Source organism: Bos mutus, chromosome 14 (genome assembly GCF_027580195.1).
Source record: "Bos mutus isolate GX-2022 chromosome 14, NWIPB_WYAK_1.1, whole genome shotgun sequence".
NCBI classification, from domain to species: Eukaryota; Metazoa; Chordata; class Mammalia; order Artiodactyla; family Bovidae; genus Bos; species Bos mutus.
The window spans coordinates 54,024,872-54,049,086 of NC_091630.1; the positions used below are offsets into that span (position 1 = coordinate 54,024,872).

General features: G+C 41.2%; 1 protein-coding gene across 3 annotated transcripts in view; it reads left to right on the forward strand.

Moving 5' to 3' along the window:
- The first annotated feature begins 478 nt into the window (after window positions 1-478).
- Window positions 479-24,215, forward strand: part of TTPA (alpha tocopherol transfer protein) — a 30,534-nt gene continuing 6,797 nt past the window's right edge. For 2 of the 3 annotated variants that reach the window (XM_070382340.1, XM_070382338.1), the window contains exons 1-4: window positions 479-759; window positions 18,058-18,211; window positions 21,357-21,550; window positions 24,067-24,177. In XM_070382340.1, coding sequence (XP_070238441.1) covers window positions 559-759; window positions 18,058-18,211; window positions 21,357-21,550; window positions 24,067-24,177 — 660 coding nt within the window. In that variant the 5' untranslated portion in view covers window positions 479-558. The remainder of the gene's footprint in view (window positions 760-18,057; window positions 18,212-21,356; window positions 21,551-24,066; window positions 24,178-24,215) is intronic. The other variant, XM_070382341.1, reaches the window with a different exon arrangement.

Here is a 24,215-nt window from a genome sequence, read left to right on the forward strand (position 1 = left end):
ATTAATAGAAGGGTAGGGAGAAGGACTCCTCTGCGAGCCCGCCACTGAGACGCGAAGTGGTGGTTCTAAGGCTCCTTCCAGCTCTAGGACAAGGTAGGATTGTAAGACGGAAGGAAGGGAGGGAGGGAGTGAGAGAAGAAAGAAGGAAGGAATAATGGAGGGAAGAAGGGAGGAAGGAAGAAAGAAAAAGGAAAGGAAGGACGGAAGGGAGAGAGAGGTAGATGGGGGGTGGGGCGGAGGGAAAGAAGGAAGAAAATGGAAAAAATAAAGTTCTCTAGCTGACTAGTTTTAAAACATCGCCACCGATCACCATCAGCGGAGGCAAACACACTATGTCATCTTCTTGACGCTGAGCACCAGTGACTTCCTTTCTGGGAAGGCAGGGGTTACTACCTGGGGCTTGCAGAGCCCTGAGCCCCGCAGGGCACCACGTGGTTCGCTCTAAGAGACCGCGGGGCGCACCCCTCCGGGCGTGGCAGGCCGTCCGCGGAGGAGGGGCAGGAGGCCCGCGGGCGCTCTCCTTGGCTCCCCGGACCACCGCAGGAGAGGGCGGCGGGCATGGCGGAGGCGCGGCCGGGGCCGGCGGGGCTGCAACTCAGCGCGCTGCCCGACCACTCGCCGCTGCTGCAGCCCAGCCTGGCCGAGCTGCGGCGCCGGGCCGGGGCGGCGGGCGCTCCGCTGGCCGGGTGGCTGCTCAGCGACGCCTTCCTGCTGCGGTTCCTGCGCGCCCGGGACTTCGATCTGGACCTGGCCTGGCGGGTAAGGGGACCTTCCCGCCGAGCCCCATCCGGGTGACGCGCCGGGAAGCCGAGGCTGGGCCGGGACCCAGACCGATCCCTCGCCGGGACCCGTGCCGGGAGCCGGGGGCTGCGAGGGCCGTGTAACCTCGGCCCGGACGCTCCCGGGGCGCACCGGGCGGTGACAGCGGGTGTCCTGAGAAATCCCGCGCTGGTCCTTCCAGTTTCTCCAGGGTCGTGGAAACGGGAAACCTCTAAAAGAGTTGGCGCCCTCTGGGGTGAGGGCCTATTTGACCCCAAGCAGTGAAATTCTGCTCTTGGATGAGTCTCCCGAACCTATAAAGTTTTTCGGAAATGCCTTACTCTCCGCGGCAGAGCAGCAGAGATAAAAGATAATGACCTCTGAGATGTGGGAAGCCTAAATTTATTTCATCTCAGCAGATAACTCGACGTGTGGGAGAAATGAAATTGCCAGGAAAACTGAAGATCTGAAGCCAAATTCTAGCAAAAGAGTATTGGTAATAGTAATACTCAAGTCAAGGCATTAAAGCGGTGCAGAGTATTTTCAGCGGAAGGGTCGGGATGAGGCTTCTCCTTTGTGTTTCCAGGTGTGATACACCGGGTTGAGAGCAGGGTGGTGGGAAGACAGAAATCAGAAAGAGGGGTGCGACCTTGAGTTGTGTCACTTTGGACTTAGCATCCGCATTTGTTAAGTAACGGGTAAAAGGCGTCCAGAGATGGCTGGTTTCCAGGTCTGATCATTGACTGGTTTAACAGAACAGGACGTACCAGCGCAGTGACCGCTCAGCAGCTGAACTTGATGGAGCCCTTTCTCCAAGCTGCTAGCTCACCCACAGCGAGCTGGGAGGCAGAGAAGTGTTAAGTGCAGCGTCCCAGAGGTCTCAGTATGGGGATTTTTGCTGTTGATAACTAATTTTTAATTGAAAAAGTACAATAAGTACAGATGCTTTTATTTTAATCCACAAAGAGTAAGCAATGCAAAATAAGTTCCTAAAAGTAACTTTCTAAAGCACAAAATCCCTCACCCCAGACCTTAGTTTACAAACCATCTACCCAGTCGCATTTGTGTTTACCTACCTCTTACCTGTCCAGGTAGAATACAGTCCACAAGCATATGTAGGCTTCCCAGGTGGCCCTAGTGGTAAAGAACCCACCTGGCAATGCAGAAGACAAAAGAGTCCTGGGTTCGATCCCTGGGTCAGGAAGATCCTCTGGAAAAGGGAATGACTACCCACTCCAGTATTCTTCTTGGAAAATCCCATGGACAGAGGGAGCAACCTAGTGAGCTACAGTCCATGTGGTCACAACGAGTTGGATACAACGGAGTGACTAACACTTTTCAAGCATATGTATGTGTTTTACATTTTGCCTTTTTAACCTAACTTAAAAAGCAGAGACATTACTTTGCCAACAAAGGACCGTCTAGTCAAGGCTCTGGTTTTTCCAGTAGTCATGTATGGATGTGAGAGTTGGACTATAAAGAAAGCTGAGCACCGAAGAATTGATGCTTTTGAACTGTGGTGTTGGAGAAGACTCTTGAGAATGCCTTGGACTGCAAGGAGATCCAACCAGTCCATCCTAAAGGAAATCAGTCCTGAATATTCATTTGAAGGACTGATGTTGAAGCTGAAACTCCAATACTTTGGCCACCTGATGTGAAAAGCTGACATTTGAAAAAAGACCCTGATGCTGGGAAAGATTGAAGGTGGGAGGAGAAGGGGATGAGAGAGGATGAGATGGTTGGATGCCATCACTGACTTAGTGGAATGAGTTTGAGTAAACTCCAGGAGTTGGTGATGGACAGGGAGGCCTGGCGTGCTGCAGTCCATGGGGTCGCAAAGAGCTGGACATGACTGAGCAACTGAACTGATCTTAGAGATCACCCTATTTCAACATGTATATTATTCTTTTTGGGGCTGTGTACTGTTTCATTGTCTCAATTTATTCTATTAAAATGTATTAACCAGTCTCCTGTATTGGACATAGGATTTGTCGTCAGACATTGGCAGTGCTGTCATGCACATGCTGTTCATTTCTACATTCAGTGATTACTTTTTGAATTCCTACCGTTTGCTTGGCAGTTCACAAAAGACAGAAACCGAGACAAATGGGGCTTCTTCCGTCACCAACTGAGTCTGATAGTATGTGTCTGTCTTTGTATAAAAATAGGAAAATCCTTACAAGATAAGTTCAGAACTTGAACAGCTGATGTACTGTGTGCATTCTCAATGTTGATAAATAAACCAGTTGTCCTCCAAAGTGTTTCCATTATTTTATCACTTCTATATTACATAGTGGTGTCTTTCCTCATATTATCACCCGCTGTGTCATCATACTTTATGATCTGTGTGTCAACCTGCTAGGCGATTAACTGTTTCCCATTATTATTATAATATGTTTAATTATAATTTGTTTAATTATAAATGAGGTTAATCATCTTTCATATAGTTAACATTTTAAAATTCCTTTCTAATTAACTGCTTGTTTTGCTATTTGTTTTATTCCACTTCGCTTACATAAAATACAAAACATCTTATTCATAAAATATCTTCTTGTATTAAAGAAAATAGGCTGTTGGCCTAGTTTCTGTCTTTTGACATTGTTAGTGCTATTTTCTTTCTGTACAGAATTTTAAAGTTTTTATGTCATCAAATATATTGATTTCATTGTTCTGTGATTGCTTCTAGTTTCATAAGCTCTTCTGCAAAATTTTCTCTAGTAATTTATGGCTTCACTTTTTATGTTGGGGTTGTCGATCTACTGGGCTTTAGTTTGAACTTAGGAAGCAAATAAGAGCCTGCCTATTTCCTTTGTTTGTCAGATGGCTACCTAGGTGTCCTGATATTTACTCACTTGCTACTAAATATGAAGAAACAATCTCAGTTTCCATGATAAGTATAGTTCAAATGGTACATTAAACATGTATAGTAGCTAACAATTAAAAGTGTATGATTTACAGATTTCATTTTGGTCGCATTAAGAAAATAATTTTATTTATTTGTTTATTTTTGGCTGTGCTGGGTCTTTATTGTTGTGTGGGCTTTTCTCTATTTTGGGAAGTAGGGGCCACTCTCCAGTTGCAGTGTGTGGGCTTCTCACTGTGATGGCTTCTCTTGTTCTGGAGCACGGGCTCTAGGGCGCTCAGGCTTCAGTAGCTGCAGGGCAAGGGCTCAGTAGTTTCAGCTCCCATGCTTTAGAGCACAGGCTCGATAGTTGCGGCACACGGGCTTAGTAGCTCTGCAGCATGTGGGATCTTCCTGGACCAGGGATCAAACCCAGGTCTCCTGCACTGGCAGGTGGATTCTTTTTTTTTTTTTTATTAATAGGAGCTGATTTTAAGTATTTTGGAATGAGTTCATCATTCTTAGGCTGAAGGCTTTGAAAATTGATGCCTCCTTTCTATAGAATTTTTGCTTTGTATGTACTTGAGGCTTTGTACATACTTATGTTATAGCACATGCTATGTTATAATCATTTACTTTCTTGTCTGTTTTACCTAATTTGTATAAAATACAAATTTGTGTTAAGATCAGCTGCTTTATCTTATTCATTTTACATCCTCAGCTCCAAAACAATTTATGACACATAGTAAGTACTCAAAAAAGGGCAGGTGGATTCTTTACCACTGAGCCACCAGCGAAGCCCTCATTTTGGTTGCTTTTTAAAAGTAACATCTAAATAGAAGATGAAATAAAATTATCTCCTGCCTCTGTGTTATGTTTTTCCCATATTATTTATTTTCCTGAATTGTTTTCATTGCATCATGTCCTTGAGGACCTGGCTAACTGGACCTTGTCCAAATTGACTGGAAAGGAATCAAGTTTCTGTGAACTCTTTGCCCTATTTTTCTGCCAACTTGAAAGGAAAGAGGGTTAGAGTGTGAAACTATTTCTTCATTTTCCTCCAGAAAAGCAGTTAATTCAATTCACATTGCTTTATTTAAAATATAAAAGCTGTATAGTTTTAGTGTTTGAAGAAAACAAGTTTTAATGAAGTTTCTCATTATTCTAGTTTTTGTATTTGAAGTTATAACAAATTAGTGATTATTTAGAATTCTAATAACTTCTAGAGTGCCAGTTACTTTAGTGAGGAGCATTTGTGTGGATTATCTCATTATTTTCCTATTTTAGAAGAAACTGAGGCATAAAGAGTAAGTAACTTGTCCAGAATAGCAGCTGTTGAGTGGTAGAGCAAGAATCTGAACTTGAGTTGAACTCAGGGTAGCCTGTACTCTTAAGTGCACTACACTTGCCTCATGTGTTTGAAACAACTAGCTGTTAACCTCTGTCTGTCTTGTATATTCTTGTGAATTCTTGTCTTTCACAAGTGAATATTCCTCTTTATATTTTTGTTTCATGTGACATGACTTTTTATTCTTTAATTATTTTTATAGTTTTCCCAAGACTTCAAAGTTTTCAGAATTCCATTGACTCTCCCTACTAATTTCCCACTAAATGCAGCTTCTTTTTTTTTTAATTTTTATTTTTAAATATTAATTTATTTATTTTAATTGGAGGCTAACTACTTTACAATATTGTAGTGGTATTTGCCCTACATAGGCATGAATCAGCCATGGGTGTACATGTGTTCCCCATCCTGAACTCCACTCCCACCTCCCTCCCCATCCCTCAGGGTCATCCCAGTGCACCAGCCCTGAGCACCCTGTCCCATGCATTGAACCTGGACTGGTGATCTGTTTCATATATGATAATATACACATTTCAGTGCTATTCTCTCCTACCCTTGCCTTCTCCCACAGAGTCCAAAAGATTTTTCCTTACTTCTGTGTCTCTTTTGCTGTCTCGCATATAGGGTCATCGTTACCATCTTTCTAAATTAAATATATATGCATTAGTATACTGTATTGTTCTTTTTCTTTCTGACTTACTTCACTCTGTGTAATAGGCTCCAGTTTCATCCATCTCATTAGAACTGATTCAAATGCATTCTTTTTAATGGCTCAGTAATATTCCATTGTGTGTATGTACCACAACTATCTTATCCATTCATCTGCCAATGGACATCTAGGTTGCTTCCGTGTCCTGACTGTTGTAAAGAGTGCTGTGATGAACATTGGGGTACACATGTCTCTTTCAATTCTGGTTTCCTTGGTGTGTATGCCCCACAGTGGGATTGCTGGGTCGTATGGTAGATGGAGAAGCTCTATATAGTCAGCAAAAACAAGACCAGGAGCTGACTGTGGCTCAGATCATGAACTCCTTATTGCCAAATTCAGACTTAAATTGAAGAAAGTAGAGAAAACCACTAGACCATTCAGGTATGACCTAAATCAAATCCCTTATGATTATACAGTGGAAGTGAGAAATAGATTTAAGGGCCTAGATCTGATAGATAGAGTGCCTGATGAACTATGGACAGAAGTTGATGACATTGTACAGGAGACAGGGATCAAGACCAACCCAAGGAAAAGAAATGCAAAAAAGCAAAATGGCTGTCTGGGGAGGCCTTACAAATAGCTGTGAAGAGAAGAGAAGTGAAAAGCAAAGGAGAAAAGGAAAGATATAAGCATCTGAATGCAGAGTTCCAAAGAATAGCAAGAAGAGATAAGAAAGCCTTCCTCAGCAATCATTGCAAAGAAATAGAGGAAAACAACAGAATGGGAAAGACTAGAGATCTCTTCAAGAAAACTAGAGATACCAAGGGGACATTTCATGCAAAGATGGGCTTGATAAAGGACAGAAATGGTATGGACCTAACAGAAGCAGAAGATATTAAGAAGAGGTGGCAAGAATACACAGAAGAACTGTACAAAAAAGATCTTCACGACCCAGATAATCACGATGGTGTGATCACTGACCTAGAGCCAGACATCCTGGAATGTGAAGTCAAGTGGGCCTTATAAAGCATGACTACGAACAAAGCTAGTGGAGGTGATGGAATTCCAGTTGAGCTATTTCAAATCCTGGAAGATGATGCTGTGAAAGTGCTGCACTCAATATGCCAGCAAATGTGGAAAACTCAGCAGTGGCCACAGGACTGGAAAAGGTCAGTTTTCATTCCAATCCCAAAGAAAGGCAATGCCAAAGAATGCTCAAACTACTGCACAATTGCACTTATCTCACATGCTAGTAAAGTAATGCTCAAAATTCTCCAAGCCAGGCTTCAGCAATACGTGAATCATGAACTTCCAGATGTTCAAACTGGTTTTAGAAAAGGCAGAGGAATCAGAGATCTAATTGCCAACATCCGCTGGATCATAGAAAAAGCAAGAGAGTTCCAGAAAAACATCTATTTCCGCTTTATTGACTATGCCAAAGCCTTTGACTGTGTGGATCACAATAAACTGTGGAAAATTCTGAAAGAGATGGGAGTACCAGACCACCTGACCTGCCTCTTGAGAAACCTGTATGAAGGTCAGGAAGCAACAGTTAGAACTGGACATGGAACAACAGACTGGTTCCAAACAGGAAAAGGAGTACGTTAAGGCTGTATATTGTCACCCTGCTTATTTAACTTATATGCAGAGTACATCATGAGAAACACTGGACTGGAAGAAGCACAAGCTGGAATCAAGATTGCCGGGAGAAATATCAATAACCTCAGATATGCAGATGACACCACCCTTAGGGCAGAAAGTGAAGAGGAACTAAAAAGCCTCTTGATGAAAGTGAAAGTGGAGAGTGAAAAAGTTAGCTTAAAGCTCAACATTCAGAAAATGAAGATTATGGCATCTGGTCCCATCACTTCATGGGAAATAGATGGGGAAACAGTGGAAACAGTGTCAGATTTTATTTTTTAGGCTCTAAAATCACTGCAGATGGTGACTGCAGCCATGAAATTAAAAGATGCTTACTCCTTGGAAAGAAAGTTATGACCAACCTAGATAGCATATTCAAAAGCAGAGACATTACTTTGCCAACAAAGGTCCATCTAGTCAAGGCTATGGTTTTTCCTGTGGTCATGTATGGATGTGAGAGTTGGACTGTGAAGAAAGCTGAGCACTGAAGAATTGATGCTTTTGAACTGTGGTGTTGGAGAAGACTCTTGAGAGTCCCTTGGACTTCAAGGAGATCCAACCAGTCCATCCTAAGGGAGACCAGTCCTGGGTGTTCATTGGAAGGACTGATGCTGAAGCTGAAACTCCAATACTTTGGCCACCTCATGCCAAGAGTTGACTCATTGGAAAAGACTCTGATGCTGGGAGGGTTGGGGGCAGGAGGAGAAGGGGACGACAGAGGATGATATGGCTGGATGGCATCACCAAGTCAATGCACATGAGTCTGAGTGAACTCCAGGAGTTGGTGATGGACAGGGAGGCCTGGCGTGCTGCGATTCATGGGGTTGTAAAGAATCAGACACGACTGAGTGACTGAACTGAACTGATGGTAGTTCTATTTCCAGTTTTCTAAGGAATCTCCACACTCTTCTCCATAGTGGCTGTACTAGTTTGCATTCCCAGCAATAGTGTAAGAGGGTTCCCTTTTCTCCACACCCTCTCCAGCATTTATTGCTTGTAGACTTTTTGATAGCAGTCATTCTGACCGGTGTGAGATGGTACCTCATTCTGGTTTTGATTTGCATTTCTCTGATAATGAGTGATGTTGAGCATGTTTTCATGTGTTTGTTAGCCATCTGTATGTCTTTTTTGGAGAAATGTCTGTTTAGTTCTTTGGCCCATTTTTTTTATAGGATCATTTATTTTTCTGTAATTGAGCTGCAGGAGCTGCTTGTATATTTTGGAGATTAATTCTTTGTCAGTTGCTTTCTTTGCTATTATTTTCTCCCATTCTGAAGGCTGTCTTTTCACCTTGCTTATAGTTTCTTTCATTGTGCAAAAGCTTTTAGGTTTAATTAGGTCCCATTTGTTGATTTTTGCTTTTATTTCCATTACTCTGGGAGGTGGGTCATAGGGGATTCTGCTGTGATTTATGTTGGAGAGTGTTTTGCCTATGCTTTCCTCTAGGAGCTTTATCATTTCTGGTCTTACGTTTAGATCTTTAATCCATTTTGAGTTTATTTTTGTGTATGGTGTTAGAAAGTGTTTTAGTTTCATTCTTTTACAAGTGGTTGACCAGTTTTCCCAGCACCACTTGTTAAAGAGATTGTCTTTTCTCCATTGTATATTCTTGCCTCTTTTGTCAAAGATAAGGTGTCCATAGGTGTGTGGATTTATCTCTGGGCTTTCTATTTTGTTCCATTTGTTTTTTGTCTTTGTGCCTACTGTCTTGACTGTAGCTTTGTATTATAGTCTGAAGTCAGGCACGTTGATTCCTCCAGTTCCATTCTTTTTTCTCAAGATTGCTTTGGCTATTCGAGGTTTTTTGTATTTCCATACACATTGTGAAATTATTAGTTCTAGTTCTCTGAAAAATACTGTTGGTAGCTTGATAGGGATTGCATTGAATCTATAGTTTGCTTTGGGTGGTATACTCATTTTCACTATATTGACTCTTCTGATCCATGAACACGGTGTATTTCTCCATCTATTTGTGTCATCTTTGATTTCTTTCACCAGTGTTTTATGGTTTTCTATATATAGGTCTTTTGTTTGTTTAGGTAGATTTATTCCTAAGTATTTTATTCTTTTAGTTGCAATGGTAAATGGAATTGTTTCCTTAATTTCTCTTTCTGTTTTCTCATTGTTAGTGTATAGGAATGCAAGGGATTTCTGTGTGTTGATTTTATATCTTGCAATTTTACTATATTCATTGATTAGCTCTAGTAATTTTCTGGTGGAGTCTTTAGGGTTTTCTATGTAGAGGATCATGTCATCTGCAAATAGTGAGAGTTTTATTTTTCTTTTCCAATCTGGATTCCTTTTATTTCTTTTTCTTCTCTGACTGCTGTGCCCCAAACTTCCAAAACTATGTTGAATAGTAGTGGTGAGAATGGGCACCCTTGTCTTGTTCCTGACTTTAGGGGAAATGCTTTCAATTTTTCACCATTCAGGATAATGTTTGCTGTGGGTTTATCATATAAGGCTTTTATTATGTTGAAGTATGTTCCTTATATTCCTGCTTTCTGGAAGGTTTTTTTTTTTTTTTTTTTTAAGTGGACGTTGAATTTTGTCAAAGGCTTTCTCTACATCTATTGAGATAATCATATGATTTTTATTTTTCAATTTGTTAATGTGGTGTATCACATTGATTGATTTGTGGATATTAAAGAATCCTTGCATCCTTGTGATAAAGCCCATTTGGTCATGATACATGACCTTTTTAATATGTTGTTAGAATGTGTTTGCTTGAATTTTGTTAAGGATTTTTGCATCTATGTTCATCAATGATAATGGCCTGTAGTTTTCTTTTTTTGTTGCATCTTTGTCTGGTTTTGGTATTAGGGTAATGGTGGCTTCATAAAATGAGGTTGGCAGTTTACCTTCCTCTGCAATTTTCTGGAAGAGTTTAAGTAGTATAGGTGTTAGCTCTTCTCTAAACTTTTGGTAGAATTCAGCTGTGAAGCCATCTGGTGCTGGGCTTTTGTTTGCTGGAAGAGTTCTGATTACAGTTTTGATTTCTGTGCTTGTGATGGGTCTGTTAAGATTTTCCATTTCTTCCTGGTTCAGTTTTGGAAAGATACTTTTCTAAGAATTCATCCATTTCTTCCAAGTTGTCCATTTTTGGGGCATATAGTTGCTGGTAGTAGTCTCTTATGATCCTTTCTATTTCTGTGTTGTCTGTTGTGATTTCTCCATTTTCTTTTTTGATTTTGTTAATTTGATTCTTCTCCCTTTTTTTCTTGATGAGTCTGGTTAATGGTTTGTCTATTTTATTTATCTTCTCAAAGAACCAGCTTTTAGCTTTGTTGATTTTTGCTGTGGTCTCCTTTGTTTCTTTTTCATTTATTTCTGCCCTAACTTTTATGATATCTTTCCTTCTACTAACCCTGGTGTTCTTCTTTTCTTCCTTTTCCAGTTGCTTTAGGTGTACAGTTAGGTTATTTATTTGATTTTTTTCTTGTTTCTTGAGGTAAGCTTGTATTGCTATGAAGCTTCCCCTTAGCACTGCTTTTACTGAGTCCCATAGGTTTTGGGTTGTTGTGTTTTCATTTTAATTCATTTCCATGCATATTTTGATTTCTTTTTTGATTTCTTTCGTGATTTGTTGGTTATTCAGATGCGTGTTGTTTAGCTTCCATATGCTTCTATTTTTAATAGTTTCTGCCACCCCCCACCCCCAGTAGTTTACATCTAATCTTACTGCATTGTGATCAGTAAAGATGCTTGGAATGATTTCAATTTTTTTGAATTTACCAAGGCTAGATTTATGGCCCAGGATGTGATCTATCCTGGAGAAGGTTCCGTGTGCACTTGAGAAAAAGGTGAAACTCATTGTTTTGGGGTGAAATGTCCTATAGATACCAATTAGGTCGAAGTGGTCCATTGTATCATTTAAAGTTTGTGTTTCCTTGCTTATTTTCTGTTTAGTTGATCTATCCATAGGTGTGAGTGGGGTATTAAAGTCTCCCACTATTATTGTGTTACTGTTAATTTCCCCTTTCATACTTGTTAGCATTTGTCTTACATATTTCAGCGCTTCTGTGTTGGATGCATATATGTTTATAATTGTATCTTCTTCTTGGATTGATCGTTTGATCATTATGTAGTGTCCTTCTTTGTCTCTTTTCACAGCCTTTATTTCAAAGTCTATTTTATCTGATATGAGTATTGCTAGTTCTGCTTTCTTTTGGTCTCTATTTGAGTGAAATATCTTTTTTCCAGCCCTTCACTTTCAGTCTGTATGTGTCCCTTATTTTGAGGTGGATGTCTTATAGACAGCATATATAGGGTCTTGTTTTTGTGTCCATTTAGCCAGTCTTTGTCTTTTAGTTGGAGCATTCAACCCATTTACATTTAAGGTAATTATTGATAACTATGATCCTGTTGCCATTTACTTTGTTGTTTTGGGTTCGAGTTTATACACCTTTTCTGTGTTTCCTGTCTAGAGAAGATCCTTTAGCATTTGTTGAAGAGCTGGTTTGGTGGTGCTGAATTCTCTCAGCTTTTGCTTGTCTGTAAAGCTTGATTTCTCTTTCATATTTGAATGAGATCTTTGCTGGGTACAGTAATCTGGGTTGTAGGTTTTTCTCTTTCATCACTTTAAGTATGCCCTGCCATTCCCTTCTGCCCTGAAGAGTTTCTATTGAAAGATCAGCTGTTATCCTTATGGGAATCCCCATGTGTGTTATTTGTTGTTTTTCCCTTTCTGCTTTTGATATTTGTTCTTTGTGTTTGATCTTCATTAGTTTGATGAATATGTGTCTTGGGATGTTTCACCTTAGGTTTATCCTGTTTGGGACTCTCTGGGTTTCTTGGACTTGGGTGGCTATTTCCTTCCCCATTATAGGGAAGTTTTCAACTATTATCTCCTCAAGTATTTTCTCATGGCCTTTCTTTTTGTCTTCTTCTTCTGGGACTCCTATGATTCAAATGTTGGGGGGTTTGACATTGCCCCAGAGGTCTCTGAGGTTGTCCTGATTTCTTTTAAATCTTTTTTTCCTCTCTGCTTCATTTATTTCCACCTTTATATCTTCCACCTCACTTATCCTATCTTCTGCCTCAGTTATTCTACTGTTGGTTCCCTCCAGAGTGTTTTTGATCTCAGTTATTGCATTATTCACTATATATTGACTCTTTTTTATTTCTTCTAGGTCCTTGTTAAACTGTTCTTGCATCTTCTCAATCCTTGTCTCCAGACTATTTATCTGTAACTCCATTTTGTTTTCAAGATTTTGGATCATTTTTACTATCATTATTCTGAATTCTTTTTCAGGTAGACTCCCTATCTCTTCCTCTTTTCTTTGGTTTGGTGGGCGTTTATCATGTTCCTTTACCTGCTGAATTTTTCTCTGCCTTTTCATCTTGTTTGGATTTCTGTGTTTGGGGTGGCCTTTCTGTATGCTGGAAGTTTGTGGTTCCTCTTTATTGTGAAGGTTCCTCCCTGTGGGTGGGGTTGGACAAGTGGTTTGTCAAGGTTTCCTGGTAGGAATTTTGCATCAGTGTTCTGGTGGATGGAGCTGGATCTCTTCTCTCTGGAGTGCAATGAAGTGTCCAGTAGTGAGTTTTGAGGTGTCTATGGGTTTGGTGTGACTTTGGGCAGCCTGTATATTAATGCTAAGGGCTATGTTCCTGTGTTGCTGGAGAACTAGTGTGGTATGTCTTGCTCTGGAACTTGTTGGCTCTTGGGTAGAGCTTGGTTTCAATGTAGGTATGGAGGCTTTTGGATCAGCTCTTGTCGATTAATGTTCCCTGGAGTCAGGAGTTTTCTGGTGTTCTCAAGTTTTGGATTTAAGCCTCCTGCCTCTGGTTCAGTCTTATTTTTACAGTAGCCTCAAGACTTCTCCATCCATACAGCACCAATGATAAAACATCTAGGTTAATGGAGAAAAGATTGTCCACAGTGAGGGACACCCAGAGAGGGTCACAGAGTTACATGGAGAAGAGAAGAGGGAGGAGGGAGATAGATGTGACCAGGAGGAGAAGAAGTGGAGTCAAAAGGGGAGAGAGCAAGCTAGCCAGTAATAATTTCCTTATGTGCTCTCCACAGTCTGGATCCCTCAGAGATGTTCACAGAGTTATACAGAGAAAAGAAGAGGGTGGAAGGAGACAGAGGTGGCCAGGAGGATAAAAAGGAGAATCCAAAGGAGAGAGACAGATCCAGCCAGTAATCAGTTCCCTAAGTGTTCTCCACAGCCTGGAATACCCAAAGAGATTCACAGAGTTAGGTAGAGAAGAGAAGCGGAAGGGAGGAGATAGAGGCGATTTGGGGGCAAAAACGGAGAGTCAAAAGGGGGAGAGGGCAATCAGGCCAGTAATCACACTCCAAAGTAAAAATGGGTACTGAAGATTTGATTCTTAAAGGTTCAAAATTGATAACAAATACCAAAAAGCAAAAATTAAAAATCTAGAGTAGAGGTTAAAGTCTCAAAAATACAATATTAAAAAAAAATCACAAAAATTATAAAAAATATATATGAAATTTGCTTTAAAATGAAAATTAAAGGAGTAATGAAAGACTTAAAAATATAAAAAGTTTAAAAAATGATAATAGTAAAATATATCTAGGAATTTTTCTGGTGCTGTTGCCGGCAGTGTGGGATCAGTTCAGTTTCAGATAGTTCCTTGTTCCAGCTTATACTTCTTCTTGAGGTCTATATGCCCCTTCCAATGTAGTCTGTGCTAACTACACGGTTTTAGTCTGTCACACCTGTCCCTTCTGAAGTGGTTCTCTCTGTTTATTTTGGCTTCTGTTAGCAAATCTCTTCAATGTCTAATTTCCACCCTGACACAAGGGGGCGAAGGTGGTCACTTATTTAGGCTCACTTGTTCAGTTGTGCTGTGGGGACGGAGGAACACTGCAAATATCACTGGTGTGTGTGGGGAGTGCTTGCAGTGTCTGGGCCACACTGCGTTTGCGCCCACTCCCAGTGTGGGCTTTCCCTGTCTGTACTGCTCAGGCTCCAGGTTGCTCTGCAAGGGAATTGTCTAAAGTGGGCTCTGGGTTGCGTGTACTTCCCAGGTCTAAGCTGCTCAGGTTCAGATTCTTGGGTACTCCATAAAGGCACAGACTCAGTTGGGCCTGGGTTTTGTGCCCTTCCCAGGTTCGAGCAGCTCAGGTGACCAGGTGCTTGGCGAGCGCACGCTCCCCAGGTGGGCGGTGCATCTTGTCACCTCCCCCATGCCAACCGCTCGGTTTCCTGAGTATGCAGTGGGAGCGCCGTCTCAGGTGTGCCATATGTCTCCTCTGGGGAGCTGATCTCTGGCTGTGACCCTCCTGGCAGATGTCCACCATCCGGGAGCCCAGGAAGACTTGGTTAGCAACTTGGGAGCCTGCTCACAGTTTGCTAGAGGATGCCATCTCTGGGGCCGAGATCGCCCCTTGCCTTCTGGCTCTGGCTGTCGCTTGCCTGCCTCTCTGCCTTCCGGCGAGGATGGGCCAGTCCACAGCCGGCTAGCTCTCCTCTGGTATTCGTTCAGTCCTTTGTTCTGTGAGTGAGCCCAGCAGTGCCTTAGGTTAGAGCTTTTTTCGGGAAGCTTCTCTCTCTCTCTCTTTCTTTTTCTCTCTCTCCGGCTATCCCACAGTTTGGATTGCTATCGCAGTTAGCTCCCTCAGATTATCCTCAGGGCATTCAGACCCAGTCCTTACTCTAAGCAATGCAGCCCGTGCCTCCCTGTCCAGCCCCCACTTGCTGGTGGCTGACGCGAGCATCTGGGCTACTTCTACTCTGGGAGTTGTGGTTAGGTGTGTAATCTGTGGGTTTTATTTATTTATTTTCTCCTCCCAGTTATGTTTCCCTCTGAAATTCCAAAACTCCCCACAGACCCGCCAGTGAGAGGGTTTCCTGGTGTTTGGAAACTTCTTCTCTTTCATGACTCCCTCCCCGGGATGGGTCTCTGTCCCTAATTCTTTTGTCTCTCTTTTTATCTTTTATATTTTGTCCTACCTCCTTTCAAAGATAATGGGCTGCCTTTCTGGGTGCCTGGTGTCCTCCGCCAGCATTCAGAAGTTGTTTTGTGGAATTTACTCAGTATTCAAATGATCTTTCAACGAATTTGTGGGGGAGAAAGTGGTCTCCCAGTCCTATTCCTCTGCCGTCTTAGGGCCGCCCCCTAAATACAGCTTCTTTTGTAAAGTTTACCTTACAAGAGTCAGTTTCAGTCTCCACTCTGCTCCTGATAGTTACTGCCCTCCCATTAATGTGTAATTTCTTCAAACTTGGACGTGAGTCTGAGTGAACTCTGGGAGTTGGTGATGGACAGGGAAGCCTGGTGTGCTGCGATTCATGGGGTCGCAATGAGTCAGACACGACTGAGCGACTGAACTGAACTGAACCCACAAAATGGGGTAACCATAGTTACCTCTCAGAATGGTCATGAGCAAGAATTGAAATGATACTATTAAATGCTAGAAAAGTGGCACAAAGATGGTTGTAACTTTATTTGAAAGTATGTACTCTGTTATGAAGCATGGTTAAGATAAGCTGTAACTTTTAAACTTATTTATTGCTAATGGTGGTACAAAACAGGCACCTTTGGGGAATAAATATTCACTTGCAGCTGGGTTTTTTTTTGTTGCTGTAGACTTTATGTGGTTTGTTGGATAATTGCTGAGTAGCAGTTTACATAATTTTATGTAATTTATTTATGTAAGCTGGACCTTTGAATTTATCAGTGAAAAGGTAATAATCAAAGATCCAGGTGTAGAGCTGTCAGTTTGCAAAAATTAAGTGTCAAAAGGATGAGGGTGATTTGTACATCTTCCAACACATCTGGTTTAATCATATATTTATTTATTCTTTCACTCAATACATGTACCTATTTCCTGAGTGCCCAGCATTCTGCAGAGATCAATGAGCTGAAGAACCCACCTCTCTTACTTAAAAGAACGCTTTTAATAAAGCTATATTTTTTTTATTATTCCATGGGAAAATAAACATCTCTTTTAAAAAAAGTATTACTTTATTTTTGGCTTTGCTGCATCTTTGTTGCTACATGTGGGCTTTCTCTAGTTGTTGTAGGTGAGGCCTACTCTTCTTTGTGGGGCATGGGCTTCTCTTCGAGGTGCTTTCTCTTGTGGAGCATGGGCTCTGGTGCACGGGCTTCAGTATTTGCAGCACGAGGGCTCAGTAGTTGTGGCTCTTGGGCTTAGTTGCTCCACAGCATGCAGAATCTCCCCAGACCAGGGATCGAACCTGTGTCCCCTGCATTGGCAGGTGGATTCCTATCCACTGCGCCACCAGGGAAGTTCAAATTGTTATTTCTTTATTGGAGCTCCTACAGTGCTTCTGGTGTTTTGCTTGAGTCAAAGTTTAAAGAACTGTTTTTACATCCGAGGGAAGTATCAAAAAAGTGATGAGCATTGAAGATGCTATTAACACTTATTCCCATGCCCACTAAGACAGGAGGAGGAAGAGAAATTCATCTGGTGCATAGAATGAATGCATTAGGACCTACAATGTGTCTTTTGTTCTTGCTGCATTTGGAAACTTCTTTTTAGGTCACCAATTATTTCTTTGTTGGCAAATTTACTGACTTTTTTCCTTTCTAACCTCTCTGTTGCATTTAATTCTTAGTAACATTAAGGCAAGTTTATTAAATACAAACTTGACAGAGTGAGAGAAAGAAAGAGGGAAACAGAGAAGCAGAGCAAAACAGATGCTGTTTCCCTCCTGTCTGTGCATCATGACACCAGTTCTCCTGTGGTGCAACCAGATTCTCTTTTCCTCCAGCCATTCCCAGCCATTTACATCCCCCCAAGGCTTGGTTTTTTAAACTTGTAGGTTCTCCTTCAGATCATTGCTACTTTGTGAATACAGTTATCATGTTTATTCCAATGACTCAAAAGCAAAATTTGTCCTGTCTTATGATCTGAACTTTGATTCTACATTGCTAATAGATCTCTTTAAACTCAACACAAATATATTGTCATTTTAGAAAAACTGAAAATCATAAAGAGATCTATTGAAATATAGTACATTTTAAAAGTGTAATTTGAGGTAAATATTCTCTACCATGGACATCCCAGGTGGCAGTAGTGGTAAAAACACCCTGTCCCTGCCACCCCCACCACAATGAAAGAGACAGATGCAGCAGACTCTGGTTTGATCCCTGGGTCAGGAAGATTCCCTGGAGGTGCAAATGGCAACCCACTCCTTGCCTAGGAAATCCCATGGACAGAAGAGCCTGGCAGGCTACAGTCCATGGGGTTGCAAAGAGTTGGGCATGACTAAAGTGACTTAGCACGCACCTGGTATCTGGATCCCAAAAAGCAAAAAAAGAGGCTTCTTACCCTAGCACAGTGTCACTTCTGTCAAAGGGAGATGAGAGGCCAGCTCAGCTTCGAGAGGAAGGAATCACTGGACTCCACCACCTGGTGGAATTGGGACATATGTACACTGGATGGAGGGCATTTTAAAATATTTATTTATTTATTTTTGACTGTACCATGCAGCTTGTGAGATCAGTTCCCTACCAGGGTTCAAACCCGAGCCCCCTGCACTGGAAGCAGGGGTCTTAACCAGTGGACCACCAGGGAAGTCCCTGAAGGAAGGCATTGTTGACAGCTGTCACTGGGAGTCTCTTTACCATAGGAGACAAATAAAAATTCCTCTCCTTTGAGTTTGTGACTAATTCCTATCACCCAATATTTTGGATGAAGAGTGCTTTTCGTTTTTGCAGCTAAATAGATACCCCAGGTTAAAATCCTATCATAATGGATTTTGTGATCTAGAGTTCTATTAGCTTGGCAAGGGCCCTACATGATGCCAAGACTTTCCTATCACTCTTATAAAAGGCTTACCAGGTGTGCTATCTGTAAACAATTTTTATTTTATTTTTTAGTTACTGAAAAACTACTTTAAGTGGAGAGCAGAATGTCCAGAAATAAGTGCAGATCTCCACCCTAGAAGCATCCTTGGCCTCCTGAAGTCAGGCTATGTCGGTGTCCTGAGAGCCCGAGACCCCACCGGCAGCAAAGTTCTGATTTATAGAATTGGTAAGTCACACACTTCTCCTCTTTTCTATTTTTCTTGACTGCCATATCAGAAGCTTCCATGAGTTTATATTTAAGAGTTTAGCTTTTTAACTTTTAACTTGGGTTTTGTTGTTGTTGCTTAGTCATTAGGTCATTAAGTCATTAAGCAAGGCTCTCTTGGTGGCTCAGTGGTAAAGAATCTGCCTGCTAATTCAGGAGACAGGGTTTTGATCCCTGATCTGGGAAGATTCTACATGCCTTGGAGCAACTGAGTCCATGTGCCACAACTACTGAACCTGTGCTCCTAAGCCCGGGAGATGCAACTACTGAGCTTAAGTGGTGTCCCAGTTACTGAATCCCGAAGGTTCTAGAGCCTGTGCTCAGCAACAAGAGAAGCCACCATAGCGAGAAGCCCACACAACACAACTAGAGAGCAGCCCCTGCTCACCACAAGTACAGAAAAGCCCAAGCAGCAACAAAGACTCAGCATAGCCAAATAAATAAATAAATAAAGTTGTAAAAAACAAAGAGCAATCCCATTGTGCCTTCCTAGGAATACCTCTGATTATTGCTTCTGTTTCTTTGTCTTCATAATTTTCCATGCTATTATACACTACCCATTAACATCTAAATCTGTTAGGGTCAGCCAAAATTCCCTCCTCAATCCCATGAGACCCTTTGGCCTCCAACCCAGCCACCTCCCCACACTTCCCATTCTCAGCCACACTTTTTAAGTTAGTCATGTTCACCACTCACATTTTCTCATAGCTCCTCTCAACATCCCCTGGACTAGTTCCACTCCCATCTTTCTGCTGAAATGACCTGAGCAAATCATCAGTGATCATCTTTTCACAGCAAACCTCTTCCTCTCTGATACCACAGTCTCCTGGTGTTTTCTCCCAACTTAACTGACTATTCTTAGTCTCCTTCACTGGCACTACATATTCTACTTCAAATTCTGAAATTCTTTTAGACATTGGCCCCAGCTTCCTCTTCTTAGCTATATATCTCTGTACTACAACAGAGAGAACCGTTAAGTCCACAATAATCACTGCCATAGGCCTAGATATAACCACAAAATCCCTGAGATTTGTATCTTCAGCCCATCCTCTCTTTGTTTCTCAAAGCTCCAGACAACCAGTTCCCTGTCTCAACTGTACCCGCCTGGACATTTCACCAGCACGATTTTAATGTGTTCAAAACTACCTATAATCTTTCCTTCCCCAAACACAACAAATGGTACCACCATTCTACCCGATTGTCCAAGCCAGAAACTTTGGTATTTTTAGAATTTTACCTTTCTTTAGTCATAAATCTTTTCCCTCCCTTCATCTTGTTAGGTATTGCATGAAACTTTTAATCTGAAGATTTGCATCTTTTTCCAGCTTTGGAAGAATTTTCCTTTCCCCTCTGTTGCCTATTATCTGTGTTTTTTGTCTTCCAGAACTCTGATGAGTTGGATTTTGAAACTTCTGTATCTAGCTGCCCATCTCGTACCTTTTTATTCATACATATTGACTTCTGGCTCTCCTATGCTAAAACTGAGAGAATTCCTCAGCTCGATATTCCAGACCTTTATTCACTTGTTGGCTGTGTGTTTTCTGACATTTGTCCTATTAACAGAGATTTGCTCAAATTGTCATTTTATTTCCAAGAACTCAATTGATTCTTTTTCATAATAGCCTCTTCTCATAGTAATAGCCTAGGGCTTCCCTGGTGGCTCTGACAGTAAAGAATCTGCCTGCAATGCAAGAGAGCCAAGTATGATCCCTGGGTCAGGAAGATCCCCTAGAGGAGGGCATGGCAACCCACTCCAGTATTCTTGCCTGGAGAATCCCATGGACAGAGGAGCCTGGGGGGCTACAGTCCATGGGGTCGCAGAGTCGGACATGACTGAGTGACTAACACACACACAATAATAGCCTACAGTATCTTTATTTTTCCCCACTGAAACTATTTTGTTTCCTTTACCTTTTCTTGTTTTATTAGCTGTCTCCTTCTATTGTAATGCCTTTGTCTATTGAATTGGATCCTTTCTTCTTTTGTGTGTCAGTGTTTTTAAAAATGTTATAATTCGTAGTGGTTGCATATCTTTTTAATAGATCGCCTGCTTGCCTATCCATTACTGTCACTTTTGCCCACCATGGCCTCCCCCAGGACTAGTGGGGGAGGGGAGAGGATAAGAATTCAGCAACTCCTTAGCACAGGTATTCCTTGTTTTTCCTGGGTGGCTACCCTAGTGCTTCTTGACTTGACTTTCCAAGACCACACTCACTGTTCTAGCCTGTGTGGACATGACCGCTACACGCTGCTCATCATGGAGGGGTGTCAGAGAGAATCTACCTGCCTGTCTCACGCATTTCCCTTAGCAACAACCTCTGTGGTTACCATAGGACCCTGGCTACTCTTGGTAATCCAGAGCCTTGCTTTTCCCATTCTCAATACCTTTGAGTGTGGAGCATATCCAGAGGCATTCCCACCTTCAGCCACAGCTCCGTCCTGCATATTTTGTGCTGTAGTTTCATCTGGCCATCAGACACAGCCTGCATTCACTCTTTTATTTTCCCCATGCCCTTAGGAATCTGTTCTTCTTCTTCTTTTTTTAATGTGGACAAGGAGACACATGTGTGATCCCTAGGTCAGGAAGAGCTCCTGGTGAAGGGAACGGCAACCCTCTCCAATATTCTTGCCTGGAGAATCTCATGGACAGAGGCGCCTGGTGGACTATAGTCCATGGGGGTCACAAAAAAGTAGGACACAACTGAGTGACTAACACTTTCACTTTTTTTTTTAAAACGTCTTTATTGAATTTGTTACAATATGGTTTCTGTTTTATGTTTTGGCTTTTGGACCCCAACGCATGTGGGATCTTAGCTCCCAGGGATTGAACCCTCCCCTGCTACACTGGAAGGCAAAGTCCTAACCACTGGACAACCAGGGAAGTTGAAAGAATCTGTTTTTTACTAGGGATTTGAGGGAGGGAGGGAAAAGCAGGCTCATGTTCTTGGACCACCAATTTGATCTGTTATTCTATTCATGATCTTCGTATATGTATTATTTCTATTGATCTTGAAATCTAAAAAGAATCCATTTCCTTCTGTAAATCTTTCTGATCCTTTATTCTTCACACAGTACTGAGATATAAGTTTTTACATTTTTTTTTTTTCACACTGGGACCCAAAAGTTTTCACAGCTTATGATGCATTTCGTGTGAGTCTCATCACGTCGGAGCTTATTGTCCAGGAGGTAGAGACACAGCGAAATGGAATCAAGGCTGTCTTTGATTTGGAAGGCTGGCAGTTTGCTCATGCCTTTCAAATTACCCCCTCTGTAGCCAAGAAGATTGCTGCTGTTCTCACAGTAAGTGTGTAGTCTATTCAGGATTGTTTTGGTTCCATCGCTCACTCGTGTGACCTCATGAACTGCAAGCACACCAGGCTTTCCTGTCTTCACTGTCTCCTGGAGTTTGCTCAAACTCATGTCCATTGAGTCGGTGATGCCGTCCAACCATCCCATCCTCTGTCATCCCCTTCTCCTCCTGCCTTCAATCTTTCCCAGCATCAGAGTCTTTTCCAACGAGTCAGCTCTTCACATCAGGTGGATAAAATATTGGAGTTCCAACTTCAGCATCGGGTTGATTTCCTTTAGGATTGACTGGTTTGATCTCCTTGCTGTCCAAGGTACTGTCTTCAGGATAATGCTTCCAAATATTAAATATAAATTTAGTTGTGTGTTAAAGAGAAGGGATAGTATATTTATTGGGCTTCCTTGGTACCTCAGCTGGTAAGGAATCTGCTTGCAATGGAGGAGACCCTTGTTTGACTCCTGGGTCAGAAAGATCCCTGAAGAAGGGATAGGCTACCCACTCCAGTATTCTTGAGCTTCACTGGTGGCTCAGACAATAATGCAGGAGACCTGGGTTTGATCCCTGGGTTGGCAAGATCTCCTGGAGGAGGGCATGGCAATCCACTCCATTTATTGGGCTTCCCAGGTGATGCTAGTGGTAAAGTCTCTTTCTGCCAAGAGACTCGGGTTCAATTCCTGCATCAGGAAGATCCCCTGGAGTAGGAAGTGGTTCCCTACTCCAATATTCTTACCTGGGAAATCCCATGGACGGAGGAACCTGGTGACCTATAGTCCATGGGGCTGCAAAGAGTCAGACAAGACTGAGCGACTGAGCACAATCACACACATAACTACATTTATTAGAAAATTAAATAAAATTTTAGAAGAGATACATAGAATTCAATAATGGTAAGAGGAAGTAAAATTATTATTTCAAAAAGAAAGACTGTTGCAACAAACTGAAAATATGTTCAAAATTTCAAACCACAGAATTCATACATTTAAACAAGAATGTGATGACTTGATCTGTCATTAAAATTTTGTTCCTAAATTAAAAATTGACTCAAAAAATAATATTGATAACAATGATAATATACAACAAAGTGTCATATAGGTTTGGTTGGTATAGATTGAACAGTTCATTCCAGAAAATAAGTCTTAAAAATGGCCATCATCTTTGACCCAGTAATCCTACTGTGGAAATCTAGCCAAGGAATAATCTTAAATATAGCAAAGACTTTGTGTATAATAATGATGGTTTACTCTGTGCTGGATACTTTACTGAATGTTTTAAATGCATTACCGTTTAATGGCTACACCAAAAGCTTATGACATATGACTATTTTTTTCCATTTTACACATTATTTTACTATGTCAGAGAGGTGACATGCTGCTGCTACTGCTAAGTCACTTCAGTCGTGTCTGACTCTGTGTGACCCCATAGACGGCAGCTCACCAGGCTTCCCCGTCCCTGGGATTCTCCAGGCAAGAACACTGAAGTGGGTTGCCATTTCCTTCTCCAAAGCATGAAAGTGAAAAGTGAAAGGGAAGTCGCTCAGTCGTGTCCGACTCTTCGCGACCCCATGGACTGCAGCCTACCAGGCTCCTCTGTCCATGGGATTTTCCAGGCAAGAGTACTGAAGTGGAGTGCCAGTGCCTTCTCCGAGAAGAAAATTAGAAACAGCTTATTTATCCAGAAATAGGAAAAGGGTTACTTGGACGATGATACAGCCACTTGACAGATTATAGCTTCAATATTTAAAACCCACTATGTTTACAAAAATTGTGTTATGTCTGTGAAACAAAACAGGGTGTAAATTATTTAGAGAGCATAATGGAAATTATGTTTAAAATAAAATTATTCATAGAAAGAACCTGAAAGGAAAAGTGACAATTTGGTAACACATCTCTAAAAGCTGTGTGTTGAAAAAAAAAAAAGAAAAGAATTTTGCATAAAAGAACCTTGGCAGGAAAAAATTAACAACACATCTTTGGTTAGGGAAACTGCTGATAATGTTTTTCTGTCAATTCTTAACTTTGTAACCTTAGAAAAAAGCTGATATTACTTTGATATGAAAGACTTATACCTGTGTCAAAAGTTTAAAAGTGAAAAAAAAGTTTAAGTGTTTGTTTATTGTACTTTTTCTTTTGAAGGAAACTTTTATGAAAGTTTTTTTTCCTCAAAATAAAAATTTGAAGGGAAAAGTTAAATATAAATATACAAGCGACTCACTGATTTTTCAAAAGCACATTTATATGTGATTGGGGGAGACATGTTCTGTGTCTTATTTATGAAATATGCATGTATTTCTTTAAATACTTTGCCTAAGTTACATGGTGAAAACTTTTCTTACTCTAGGGACAGCAAACTATAAATTAGGCTATTGTGTTGATGGCATAATTTTGAAAATTAAATCACACTTTAGGTATTGCTGTACATTTAGCAAGTGTTCAAAAAAGGGGTTTGTTGATAGGATCACATATTGATTTATGTTTTGTTATTAATAAGACATTTTCTTTATTTTCAAAAGGATTCCTTTCCATTAAAAGTTCGTGGTATCCATTTGATAAATGAGCCAATAATTTTCCATGCTGTCTTTTCCATGATTAAACCATTTCTGACTGAAAAAATTAAGGAACGGGTGAGTAAAACATTTTCAAATCACAATTCTTCTGTATT